We start from the raw sequence: 13,920 nt of genomic DNA, 5'->3' as shown, positions 1-13,920 counted from the left end.
GGTTCAAGTCCCAATCCAGAAACTTGAGCACAAAATCTAGGTTGACACTTCATTGCAGTACTGAGGGAGTGCTGCACTGTTGGAGGTGCCTTCTTTCAGACGAGAAGTTAAACTAAGGCCCTATTTGCCCTCTCAGTTGGATGTAAAAGATCCCATGGAACTATTTCAAAGAAGAGCAGGGGAGTTCTCCCTGGCTAACATTTATCCTTCAACCAACACCTAAAACAGATTATCACATTGCTGTTTGTGGGAGGTTGCTGTGTTTCCTACATTACAACAGTGACTACACTTCAAAAGTACTTCATTGGCTGTAAACCACTTTGGGATGTCCTGAGGACATGGAAGATGTTATATAAATGTCTTTTTTAACTGTCAGAAAATCACAGGCTGGGGGTGAGGAATTTCCCAATATGCAGTACGGCTACATGTTATCTAGCCAGTCGGCATATTTCAACTACACGACAAAGGCAAGCAGTAACAGAAACAATTTTAAAATTAACTGAACCTAACTATTATTCATTTTAAAATGTATCATGTTGAGGTTTTTTTCATCTGAAACTGTACGGATTCTGATTTCAATTAAATAATTTTACTTTCATTCTGCTACTGAATTAATTTTATACATAATTATCTGTAGCAAAACCTTGTGCATCTGTCCATTTTATTTCCATCTGTTAAATTTTCTGAAACATTTAAGATTTTTTTAATCTGCACATAAAGAGGAAAATATATGGGGGGAAAAGGCTCATACCAGAAATATTAACCTAAAGTTTCTTTCATATAGCATCAGCCTGATGGGGAAAGCAATGATCTTATTTTACTTGTTATGTGATACTGCAAGAAAGAGTCTGTCAAAGGATCATTAATTTGTTCCAAGAAACCTAAAGATAGTAAGGCATGGAGTTTCGACTAGGGGTGCAATTGGCAAAACGCGCCCAGAATGCACTGGACACTGCACTAGTATTGCTGAGGTGAAGTTATGCTCAAGTTTCTGTGCAAATTCATTAGCATAAGCCCGAATGTAAAATCTCCCATGAATAAGTGCGATCAAGCAGCCTAAGCGATTGTAATCGATGAGCAACCAGAACTTGGCAGAATGCCTGAGAATCTGGGTGCAACATGATGAACACCCCAGACCAGACGCAATTGGCAGAAACTTGCCATTGCAACCTGGGGGCGTAGCCGGTTTTGTGGGCAGGCACTTTTTAAAGGTGAATGGGCTTTTGAACCAGCGTAAAAGATCACGGATACTCCAGCGCAAAGTGTTTATGGGCATAGCTCACTTGCGGAGCTCACAGGTTTGTGTTTAAAATTCCGCGATCCTTAACGCTATTTCATTCGATTCCGCCCATATTACGCGGATATCTGGGCGTAAATCACAAGTGTGGTATTAGAATGAGGTTGTTTAATTTTGCAACACTGGTGCAGTTACAGTGCAAATCCACCGTGACCAGAGATGAGAGGCCCTAGAAGAGAGACTCCCTGGAGTCTCCATGCACTTGGCTCTGTGGTCAGGTGGGGCCCTAACTCTAAATTTACACTACACAACTTTAGTGTTCTGACTAAACTTGCTGCTTCCATGAACCATCTCGCAGATAAAGGGATATATTTTCACCGCAGCCCAGCACTATCTGATGTGGTAATACTCTGACTGATTTTATGCAGGCACCTAATACTAACACAGATTAATGTAATTCCAACCTGTTAATTATTTGTAATACCTGAATTTCCCCGATCGGAAAATACACCCTAACAAGTCAGTGGACTTACTGGGTATGTTTCGAACTCTATGTGACTTATGCTGTAAAGTTTAGGTGTTTTAATTTTCCAGGTGACTCATACATACATAAATACATATTAAATTATCACTCGAATGGAATTACAATAATAATTCTTTAACAAATAATCCTCCAATATAAACTTGTCACTTACCAAGTACATTCAGAGTGATGGTTGCTGTTGCTTGAGGGCCGGTCTTGGGAAACATGGTAACAGTGTACTCTCCTCTGTCCAAAACTGTCACGGAGTTCAGCTGGAGCGACCCGTTAGGGAGGAATAACTCAGCCCGTGTTGTGTATTCATTATCTATAGACACACCTGTACCGACCCACTGAGCGAGAGTTTTATCCTTGAAGACCCAATTACCACTCTTCGTCTCAGCTGACGGCCGCACTGAAAAAAACGCGCTGCTTCCGACTGTCACATTTATCGAACTGTTTTCTATCTGGATAGTAAAATCCTGGAGCTCAACTGTGGAAAGAAAATCACATTAAGGAAGAAGTAAATCGAAACAGTCAAACGGGACAGAATATATACCTTTCTAACGTGATAGTAACGTCATCTGTTGTATCCTAATCAGGTTTTCTATGACAATCCTTTGCTGCCGTGTTTCTCTAATCGCTAAAAGAAATGATACGAAAGAGTGATCCTCACCCGCTGGTAGAAATAAGCAAACAGCTACGGCGGTAAGTGACAGTCTCACCATCCTGAGAGAACAGCGCCAGGGCAAGGACTGATCCGCCCTTCCTGGTGTACAGAACAGATCAGTCGAGTCATTTACGAAAGCGCCAATGCTGATTGGAACGGGTGCTGTTCACCTGACTGGAAATACTTCCCACAAGAGCCCAAGGGAAATCCTATCCATCTTTTCAGATGCAGACGGACGTTCTGTGTGTTTGGAACATGCTCTGTTTTTCTGTCAGATTCTTGCAATGTTTAATGCTTGTGCAACGCCTATCCGAACTAACAACGCAGCTCAACCGTTTATAGTCCGTGCCAACAAAAATGCATTCCCCCGCGATCAAGCTTTTGAGCAAATTTAAAGAGAACGGATAACTCCTGTGAAACGGAGACGAGTCAAGACCAAGGGTGTTAGTAAAGCAAGCTAGAATATTTGATCTATTTTTTCACTGATGTAAAATTGGTGATCTTACGATATTGTGACTGTAACCGAGGGATTACTGGTTTGAATTATGTCGCATCAAAAAAAAGCATACAGAACTGCTAAATAAATATTGCTGCACAGTTGTGTGAAAATCCTCCTCTACGGCCAGCAGCTGAGGAAAGTGTTACAGGCATCTACTTTTCATTTAATTTTGACCGTGAACAACTTTGAATGAGGCTTTTTCCACTTGAAATATAATCGCAGCTTTTCCGACCTATGTTTGATATTTGTGGTTACTTTATAGATATCGCCATGTCTAAGATCATGTAAAAAATGCAGACTGTGGAAATATGAAACAAAAACAGCAAATGCTGGAAACAATTAGCAGCATCTGTGAAGCGAACAGACACGTTAGCTCAGAATTTGCTGTGGAAATAATGGTAAGGCTGACAGCGCTCACCTATTTCTGCGCAAATTTGACAGCAACGTCAAGAGCACATACGCAGTTAAATGCAAATATCCAGAATTTGCTATCCGGAATACACTGCTCCTCCATCAGCTTTGCCAAAGCGACATCTACCTGCCTGACTCATCATTCAAATAGATTGAATGGTGTGAATCTTGTATTTAGGTGGTAGGTGGGGATTAAACTCGCCACAGAAAGTTAGGACTTTTTCAGTCTAAGTATCCTTTTTAATGGTGTGGTAAGTCTTAATTTCTGCCAAACAACCTCTCTGGCACTGAAAATTAATTTTTACAAGTGCAGAGTCTCATTGCTTCAGCTTTTAATTGCTGTTGAAAATTCAAAAAAAAAATTGAACACATTTTGAAAAACTTTTTCTTTCTGTCTCTTTCATCTCTCTCTTAATCCAATCTTTCTTTCCCTCTCTTTATTTCGCTTTCTGTACCTGATTTGAGGTTGACCTCACTATTCTAACTTATACTTCCTGGTTCTGACTCTGAGTTCATTACCCATTCTTTGCTCTGATCGGTTAAGGAGATACACAGTTGCTTGCCCTCTTCACACAGGTCCCAGATGCCCTGTAGAGAGATCCCCGCCGTCCGTATCTCTCACTTACAGTAACTTCCAGCGCAAAGGCTCATTGAAAGTATATGGGCAAGTACAAGTCTAATGAACGCCAGTTCGTTAGCCGCTCACTGTATATTCTGGCCCCTTAAATTTGATGTAAGGACACTTGCTCAGAACAATTGGGGATGGGCAATAAATGCTGGCCTTGCTAGCAACGCCCGCATCCAGAAAATGAATTAAAACAAACTGGAAGATATAACAGTGAACGGGATTTAAAAGGGAACAGAACAAAGGGAAGGGAGAGGAACAATACACACACGCACACACATATTTACTTGCGCATGCACACACACATACATACACACTTACACACACATGCATACAGACATACACCCACACCAGAAGACATAGAATGACCTATGAAGTATTTAAGTGGAAAGCAGGAGATGGTTAAATGGCAGAAATGATTTTAACATGAGACAATAGGGGACATAATTGGAGAAATTCAAGACACGTATGAGACATATGACCGAATATGTAAATAGCGGATGAACTGGGCAGGAGATGGCAGGTCGGAATGGAAGCCCGAAAAAAACATGGCAAAGTGGAGCAGGCTCCAGCAGCCCCAGGGGTCGAGGAGAAGAAAAAAAGCAGGTTGACACCAAGGATGCAGCCCACCCTGTCTGCACAGTGAAAATAACAGTTCAACACCAAGGATGCAGCCTATCCCAACTCCCCTCCACTTTCCTAAAGAATCATTCCTTCTGTGATACCCAGCTTTATTATTCCACTGCACCTGCAGAGGGGGATTATTATAAATGTATGCTCATTTACAAGTTCTGAAAGAATTTTTTTCTTGATTTGTACAGGTGCTCCAGCTTACAGAGTCCACTTTTGTGAATTCTTGCCTATTTGTTGTCTCCATTTTTTATTTGGGTGATGGGGTCTATCTTATCCCATCACCTTCCTGTACAAACACCTTCTACACCACTGTTCAGGGCCTCAAAACACTGCTTTTGGGTGACACAGCAATGTATATGTACTTCCTCCAATCTAGTATATTGTATCTGTTGGTCACGGTGTGGTCTCCTCCACACTGGGGAGACCAAACACAGATTGGCTATGCAGAGCAGCTCCGTTCTGCTCGCAGTTGTGAATTCAACCTTATCATTTGCCCTTTAGTTCCCCATCCCACTCCCGTATTGATCTCTCTGTGTTTGACATTCCACGCTGATTCAATGAAACTCAATGCAAGCCTTTTGAATAGCATTTTATCTCATCTTTACAGGGAACTATAGACTGGTTAGCCTAATATCAGTAGTAAGGAAAATGCTAGTGTCTATTATAAAGGAAGTGATAAAAGGACGCTTAGAAAATATCAACGGGATTAGACAAAGTCAACATGGATTTATAACAGGGAAATTGTGTTTGACTGGAGTTTTTTGAGGATGTAACTGGTAGAATAGATAAGGGAGAACCAGTGGATGTGGTATATTTGGATTTTCAGGAGGCCTTTGATAAAGTCCCACATAAGAGTTAGTGTGCAAAATCCAAGCACATGGGATTGGTGGTAATATACTGGCATGGATTGAAAATTGGTTAACAGACAGGAAACAGTGAATGGGAATAAATGGGTCTTTTTCGGGGTGGCAAGCTGTGGCTAGTGGGGTACCGCAGGGATCAGTGCTTGGGCCCCAGCTAGTCACAATATATATCAATGATTTGGATGAGGGAACCAAATGTAATATTTCCAAGTTTGCTGACGACACAAAACTAGGTGGGATCGTGAGTTGTGAGGAGGATGTAAAGAGGCTTCAAGGTGATTTAGACAAGTTGAGTGAGTGGGCAAATACATGGGAGATGCAATATAATGTGAATAAATGTGAAGTTATCCACTTTGGAAGGAAAAACAGAAAGGCAGGGTATTATTTAAATGGTGATAGATTGGGAAATGTTTATGTACAAAGAGACCTTGGTGTCCTTGTACACCAGTCACTGAAAGCTAACATGCAGGTGCAGCAAGCAGTTAGGAAGGCAAAAGGAATGTTGGCCTTCATTGCAAGAGGATTTGAGTACAGGAGCAAGGATGTCTTACTGCAGTTATACAGGGCCTTGGTGAGACCACACCTGGAGTATTGTGTGCAGCTTTGGTCTCCTTACCTGAGAAAGGATATACTTGCCATAGAGGGAGTACAGCGAAAGTTCACCAGACTGATTCCTGGAATGGCAGGACTGTCGTATGAGGAGAGATTGGGTCGACTAGGCCTGTATTCACTAGAGTTTAGAAGAATGAGAGGGGATCTCAATGAAACGTATAAAATTCTGACAGGGCTAGACAGACTGGATGCAGGGAGGATGTTTCCCCTGGCTGGGGGGTCCAGAACGGGGGGTCACAGTCTCAGGATACGAGGTAGGACATTTAGGACCGAGATGAGAAGAAATTTCTTCACTCAGAGGGTGGTGAACCTGTGGAATTCTCCACTACAGAAGGCTGTGGAGGCCAAGTCACTGAATATATTTAAGAAGGAGATAGATAGATTTCTAGACAAAAAAGGCATCAAGGGGAGAGAGCGGGAATATGTATTGAGATAGAGGATCAGCCATGATCATATTGAATGGCGGAGCAGGCTCGAAGGGCCGAATGGCCTACCCCTGTTCCTATTTTCTATGTTTCTATGTTTATATTAGGCACTTTGCAGCCCTCTGATCATTATAATAACTTCAGACCTCAACTATAGCTCCTATTTTTTCTTTGTTGGTAAGTGCTCACAGTTTGGGATGGCTGTGTCAGTGGGTTTTTCTGGAGGGAGGGGGGCGGGAGGGTTGGGTTGTGACGGGATGGGGATTCACCATCGGAACACCATGCTGGAGGGGTGGTTTGCAACCTTGACCTGTTTTTTTCTTCTCCCAGATTCCTGGGTTGGTGGTGTCTGCTTTGCTTTGCCAGTTGTTCTGTGCTACCATATCTATCTGCCTTACCCACCACCTCAGCTATTCATACATTCTCTGTGTCTTGTAAATGTCTTTGATCTTTCACATCATGTCTCCAATTGTCTCATGTTAATACCATTTATGCCATTTAACCGTTTCCTTTTCAGCAATTAAGTGTTTTACTGGTCATTCTATTTCTTCAGATGTGTGTGTGTTTTCCTCTCCCATTCTGATTCTTGCAAGTGTGATTGATCCTAATACTTTCCAGTTTTGAATGAAGGGTCCACATCTGAAACATTAACTTGCCTTAGTTCTCTCCACAGATTTATGTCTAATGTGTAGAATCATAGAATCATAGAAAATTATGGCACAGAAGGAAGCCATTTGGCCCATCATGTCCGTGCCGGCCGAAAAAGAGCTATCCAGCTTAATCCCACTTTCTAGCACTTGGTCCATAGCCCTGTAGGATATAGCACTTCAAGTGCACATCCACGTAGTTTTTAAATGAGTTGAGGGATTAAAAAGTACTTAGATATTGCATTTATAGTAGTACTCGGAAATTCAATATGATAATTTTCTAAACATATTCAAAGTAAATTAATTCAAATTTAAAATTAAATTGATTGTAAATGTAATAGATCAGTTACTCTCATTTCAAATCTGGGATTTAATAAACTTCATGTGCAGAATGGCATTTTAGCCTCTGTAGTACGAAATCAAGGTACGCTCACTGTTCAGACTATCAGTGATATTTGGAAACAGAGACTAGCGAAAGAATGGAGGTAAATATACATTTTGTTAACCACTATTAATAATCTATAATGGTGCTACGATAATATAAAGCAGTTCTGTGGGCAGGTTAGAAGTGCAACAGCGCAGAACACAGGCAGAAGAGTGTTACTGCAGGAAGCAAAGTTGGAAACTGCTTGATTGCTTCTGGACGATTGTAAGGTTTATGCTTGTAAACAAAGTGCTAAAAATTCATAAATTTAAGCATGACAAACTACAGCCTCTTTCAGCTACTACTTGTCTCTCTCTACTCTTCCTCCACACTAAAAGCTAACCCTTGTTCCTCTCTATTTCCGAAGAAGTCTGATGGTTACACACCAGGCAATGCACTGGGCAGCCTGCCAGCAAGCTTGTGCACAATGGCTCAGAGCATGGAGGAGTCCAGCTGTAACTTGTGCCGGGGCTTTATGCAGAGCATGGAGACCATTCTGTCCAACATGGGGCGTGCGGTAAGCTCCATGAACACATCACTGGCGCCCATCATGATGGAGCCTCTGGTGACAACTCTGACACCGCCCATGGCAACTCACCCTGCTGCCATGGAAGCTCAAATGGCTGCCATCTCGGCTCGGGGGGCAGTGTTGACGGAGCGTTCACAGCAGCACATCATTCGTGTATTCTGTTCTCGTGCAGAACTGGAGAAGTGTTGAGGCACAGTCCTGGGAGAGTGACTTTGGCTCCATGGGAGAAGCACCAGTTAACCTCTCTCAGGATGGCAGCATGCCTGAAACCCTGCCACCCACTTCACCAGTGCCCTTGTTAGTGCCACACAGCCAGCTGGACCTCACTGGCCCAGCCAAAGCCGAGATGCTGCAGTCTACAGTCAGGCCCTCAAGGCCCAGAGCTGCTTGAGTTTGCCCATCACGGCCATGTGAAGTGTCCTCAATGGAAGCTCAGCAGCATTTCCACCTCCAAAGCTGTAGCCACTGAGGATACATTGCATAGGAGCACTATGATAAGGGTAAAAGAGCACACAAGATAGGCACTAAGGGAGTGGACATGTTTGAATCTTAATTGTTCCTGTTAACTACTCAAACATCTGGGATAGAGTTGTTGGAGTAATTTTATTTTACTGGATTTGGTGTTGGTGTTAATATTTTGTACTGAAATGAGAGCAAGACCCATAAGGTTGGACTGAAGGAAGGCAATCGGATGGTGGTAGTAAGATATGGTGGTGATAAAGATTACAGAGTTATTGGTGTATTGGGGGTGGGAGGGATGGTTCACGTAAAAGTGCTGTTGGATGAGATCCTCTCTAATGGGTTTGGCAGTTTGGGGAGCGCTGGTCGATGCTGCTCATGCTCTTCCTCCTCATCCTCCTGCAATTCTTGCTGCCCAGGTGGTGCTAAGGGCTGGTACCTCATTATCGCAAAGTCATGCAGCATCCAGCATATGACCGCAAATCTGGATACACGATCAGGACTGTAATGCAGAGCTCATCCCAAACGGTTGATGCAGCAGAAGGGTTGCTTGAGCACTTGGTATATGGGGATCCCTAGCAAGGCCAGCATTTATTGCCCATCTCTAGTCGCTCTTGAGAAAGTGGTGGTGAGCCGCCTTCTTGATTCGCTGCAGTCCGTGTGGTGAAGGTACTCCCATAGTGCTGTTAGCTCGGGAATGGTGATATATGTCCAAGTCAGGATGGTGTGTGACTTGGAGGGGAACTTGGGAGGTGGTGATTTTCCCATGCGCCCACTGCCCTCGTCCTTCTAGGTGGTAGAGGTCGCAGATTTTGGAGGTGCTGTTGAAGAAGCCTTGGCGAGTTGCTGCAGTACATCCTGTAGATAGCATACACTACAGCCATGGTGCACCAGTGGTGGAGGGAGTGGATGTTTAAGGTGTGGATGAGCTGCTGATAAAGTGGACTGCTTTGTCCTGGATGATGTCTAGCTTCTTAAGCATTGTTGCAGCTGCCCCCATCTAGGCAAGAGGGGACCATTCCATCAGACGCCTGATTTGTGCCTTGTAGATGGTGGAGAGGCTTTGGGGTGTCTGGAGGTGAGCCACCTCACTGCAGAATACCCAGCCTCTGACCTGCTATAGTAGCCACAGCATTTATATTGCTTGTCCAGTTGAGTTTCTGGTCAGTGGTGACTGCTGGGATGTTGATGTCAGTGATGGTAATGCCTTAGAATGTTAAGGGGAGGTGGTTAGACTCTGTCCTGTTGGAGATGGTCATTGCCTGGCATTTGTGCAGCATGAATGTTACTTGACATTTACCAGCACAAGCCTGGATGTTGTCCAGGACTTTCTGCATGCGGGCACGGACTGCTTCATTATCTGTGAAATAGTGAATGGAACTGAACACTGCGCAATGATTAGCGAACAGCCCTACTTCTGGCCTGATTGATGATGGAGGGAAGGTCTTTGATGAAACACCTGAAGATAGTTTGGCCTAGGATGTTGCCCTGAGGAATTCCTGACAGCAGTCAAAAGCAATGTCTAGACGGGATACTGCTCGTTGCTCAGCAGCCAGCCTGTGACCTGATGGTGTGCTTGTAATAAAGGCAGCACAGAGGATTGGCGCAGAATGAATGAATCATGACTGCTACCAGAAACCGGGCAGAGCCTGCATGATGCACTGTCTTTGGTTATAAGCACGTTCAGGGAGTGGAATCCCTTTCTATTGAGAAAGATGCCAGGATGGTAATGGAGAGCTCCAAGGCAATGTGGGTGCAGTGTATGGCATCTTGGACCCTAGGGAAGCCTGCAGTGCAACTCGATTTGACGGCTTCCCAAATGCTTTATGTTTTCAATTTAATTTTAAATAAAAATGTAGTCTTATCTCCCGTGAAGTTGCACAAGGTAAGTCTCAGAATTTGGGGTAGATTTTCAACTTGGCACCCAGGTGTAAAACTGGCATAACAAATCAGCCGCCCATTATAGGAACCACCAGATTTTCATTTGCATTGATTTAAATGAATATTGGGTGGTTTCCATAACTGGTTGCGATCACAGTGCCAGTTTTACAGCTGGGCGACAAGTTGAAAATCTACCCCATGGTTTCTTTCTTAACTGTCCTCCATTGTCTTCATCTTCCTGTTTCTCCTTCTGTCTCTCCTCTTTCGCTTCACTGCCAGCATCTCACTTTCTCTTCTTTTCTGCTTGTCTCTCATTAACTTTTCTATTTGTTTCTTTCTCTGTTCTCTTCTGCTTCTCTGTTTTTTCTTCTTTTCTGTAGGGTAGAGAAGTGGTGTCTTGGTGTGGCATGGGAAGGGGCCAATAATGGCTGTAGGCTGCATTTGGGATGCAGTTGCTGGGAAAATGTGGCCCTTAGTGGCAAATTTCCCATTCCCTTCCCAATCATTTATGCTTCACTCACCTCTTCACTGCCCTTGCATCACTAATCTCTTAACCTTCTCATTATCCTTCCCTTCCTGCCACCCTCTCACCTCCATCACTATCTCTACTACTTCCCTTTTGAATACAGTATCTTCCCCCCTCTTGTTCCACTTTCATTCACCTTACTTTTAAATCTCCATTCACTCCCACTTCCTCTCCCAAAGGTGGATGATGTGATGCCAGAGCCCCTCACTCTCAAACTGTTTCCCTCTTCAACTCGCCCTACCGTCCCTTCCTATCTGTTTTCCTCACAAAGGTTTTTATTTGCTTTTCAAACTGAAATTAAAAAAATATCGAATTAGAATCATGAGAGAAACTCTTTCTGTCTGCCTTTCTCTCTATCTAACTCTCTTGCCTTTATCACAGGTGTAAATAATTAGCTTGTACCTTTTCAGTCAACAAAACATAGATGATATTACTTGCTGACTTCAGAATGAAATATTTTTTGAAATTTGAATGTTAACATAAGGAAAGATTCTCTCTCTCTCACACACACACAAACAGTAACTCTCCATGTAATACATTTTCTGAAGTTATTAGAATACAATGCAGAAGCTGTAACCGTTATGGAATCAGTCCTCATTTTTTTCACTGTCACACACAGAGAACTTCTCTGTTTCTTTTTAACACCCTAAATATAAAAATTATCTTAATGCACCTTTGCAAATTTGTCCTCCAGCTTTTCTTCCAATAAGTTGACCGCTAGCTGCTAGAAGCTGAATAAAAATATTCCATCCGTACAGCTGACTGAGCAATGCTGACGCATCCTTGGAAATTAGATACTGGAGAATGCACAATCCAAATTCAACTCACAAGGTCACATTGTTGGTCACAAATCTAAGCTCAAGCCCAGGCTTTGAGGAGATGCTGAGGAATTTTGAGTAAAATCTTGAATGAAGGCACAAAAAAACTCAATGGATAAACTCAAACAGGTTATTTCAAAATATGTGATTTAAAAAAAAAAATGTTTAATCCTTTATCATGGATATTCAAAATTTCACTTGCTGAGAAGGAATGGCTGATTAAAATGTTCAGACGAACTTTTTGCAGAAGGCATTTTGAACGATTTATGGGCAAAAGCCACCCAGTGATCAGATTATTCAGTAACAGGATGCCAAATTTACATAGGCAATTTCCATTATGAAGGTGGCTGTAGGAATTCCTAATGGTAAAAAATCTGACACACAAATGTGACACTGAGAGTGACAATAGAACATTAGGATTTGTACATAGGGAGTGCATGGGAAAGTAAGATTTTTTCTAATTGGATACCGATATCAAAATTATTATATAAAATGTAGGACAAAATGTATAACATTAAAACATTAACTGAATTATGTGTGTGTGCCCTTTCCAATTCTACGCCACCCTCTAACTCTGCTTCACCTGAACACTGCACTTGGTTTTGATGCGTGGGTGATGCCAATGGGAGAATTGCTAGTTACATGTTAAATAGTGAAAATTTAGAGCAAAGATTCCATTGTATTTTACTATCTTACTTCAGATATTGCCAATCTACCAGGAGTTACACACTCTCCTAAACAATGGGGGAATTATTTTATCCTCTCTCTGTTCACTGTTGGTACGAACTTGAAAATATTGAGCTGTGCTAGTTACCAGTGAGAGGACAGGAAACCAGGAAATCTGAAGGAAAAACAACAAATGCTGAAAGACACAGCGGGCTTGTCAGTTAATGTCTGAAAATAATCATAGAATCATACAGCGCAGAAGGAGGCTATACGGCCCAGCTCTTTGAAAGAGCTATCCAATTGGTCCCACTCCCTTGCTTTTTCACCATTGCCCTGCAATTTTTTCCTTTTCAAGTATTGATCCAATTCCCTTTTGAAAGTTGCTATCGAATCAATCTGTTTGAACACTGGGCAGCCTTTAAAGTGGCGATGGTTCGGCTACAGTCTAAGTACATTCCCACGAGGGGGAAAGGTAGGCCAATCAAAGCCAGAGCTTCCTGGATGACGAAAGAGATAGAGAGTAAGATGAAGCAGAAAAAGGAGATGTATGACAGATGTCGTACAAGTGAGAACCAGGCTGAATATAGAAAGTACAGAGGAGAAGTGAAAAAGAAAATAAGAGGGGTAAAGAGAATATGAGAATAGACTGACGGCTAATATAAAAGAGAATCCAAAAGTCTTCTATAGGTACATAAATAGTAAACGGGTAGTAAGAGGAGGGGTGAAGCTGATTAGGGACCAAAAAGGAGATCCATGCAGGAAGGCAGAAGACATGGCCGAGGTACTGAATGAGTACTTTGCATCTGATGTTACCAAGGAAGAAGATGCTGCCAAAGTCACAGTAAAAGGGGAGGTAGTTGAAAAAGTGACAAAGAAGAGGGACTAGAAAGGCTGGCTATGCTTAAAGTAGTTATGTTACCCGGTCCTGATGGGATGCATCTGAGGTTGCTGAGGGAAATAAGGGTGGAAGTTACAGAGGTGCTGGCCATAATTTTCCAATTCTCCTTAGACACGGGGGTAGAGGACTGGAGAATTGCAAATGTTACACCCTTGTTCAAAAAAGGGTGTAAGGATAAACCTGGCAACTACAGGCCAGTCAGTTTAACCTCAGTGGTGGGGAAGATTTTAGAAACGATAATCTGGGACAAAATTAATAGTTACTTGAGCAAGTGTGGATTAATAAAGGAAAGCCAGCATGGATTTGTTAAAGGCTAATCGTGTTTAACTAACTTGATTGAGTTTTTTTGATGAGGTAACAGAGAGGGTTGTTGAGGGCAATGCGGTTGATATTGTGTATATAGACTTTCAAAATGCATTTGATAAAGTGCGACATTATAGGCTTGTCAGCAAAATTGAAGCCCATAGAATAAAAGGGGCAGTGGCAGCATGGATACAAAATTGACTAAGTAACGATTGTTTTTCGGACTGGAGGGAGGTGTACAGTGGTGTTCCCCGGGGTCGGTATTGGGACCACT

The 13,920-nt window shown here is 42.6% G+C and overlaps 1 protein-coding gene and 1 long non-coding RNA gene across 3 annotated transcripts in view; one reads left to right on the top strand and one right to left on the bottom strand.

The window, feature by feature from the left end:
• The window catches only part of LOC137306180 (carcinoembryonic antigen-related cell adhesion molecule 5-like), a 95,741-nt gene extending 93,074 nt beyond the window's left edge, over window positions 1-2,667 (bottom strand). The window contains exons 1-2 of one of the 2 annotated variants that reach the window (XM_067975259.1): window positions 2,434-2,667; window positions 1,933-2,250 (exon numbers count right to left, since the gene is read on the bottom strand). In XM_067975259.1, coding sequence (XP_067831360.1) covers window positions 1,933-2,250; window positions 2,434-2,485 — 370 coding nt within the window. In that variant the 5' untranslated portion in view covers window positions 2,486-2,667. The remainder of the gene's footprint in view (window positions 1-1,932; window positions 2,251-2,433) is intronic. The other variant, XM_067975260.1, reaches the window with a different exon arrangement.
• Window positions 1,178-3,157, top strand: LOC137306188 (uncharacterized). Its single transcript, XR_010958832.1, has 2 exons — window positions 1,178-1,298; window positions 2,360-3,157. It is a non-coding gene; the product is annotated as an uncharacterized lncRNA (long non-coding RNA).
• The last annotated feature ends 10,763 nt before the right edge of the window (window positions 3,158-13,920 follow it).

Source organism: Heptranchias perlo, chromosome 42 (genome assembly GCF_035084215.1).
Source record: "Heptranchias perlo isolate sHepPer1 chromosome 42, sHepPer1.hap1, whole genome shotgun sequence".
Classification (NCBI taxonomy): Eukaryota; Metazoa; Chordata; class Chondrichthyes; order Hexanchiformes; family Hexanchidae; genus Heptranchias; species Heptranchias perlo.
Note: the sequence above shows the minus strand (reverse complement) of the source record. Positions and strands in the feature narration are given on the sequence as shown.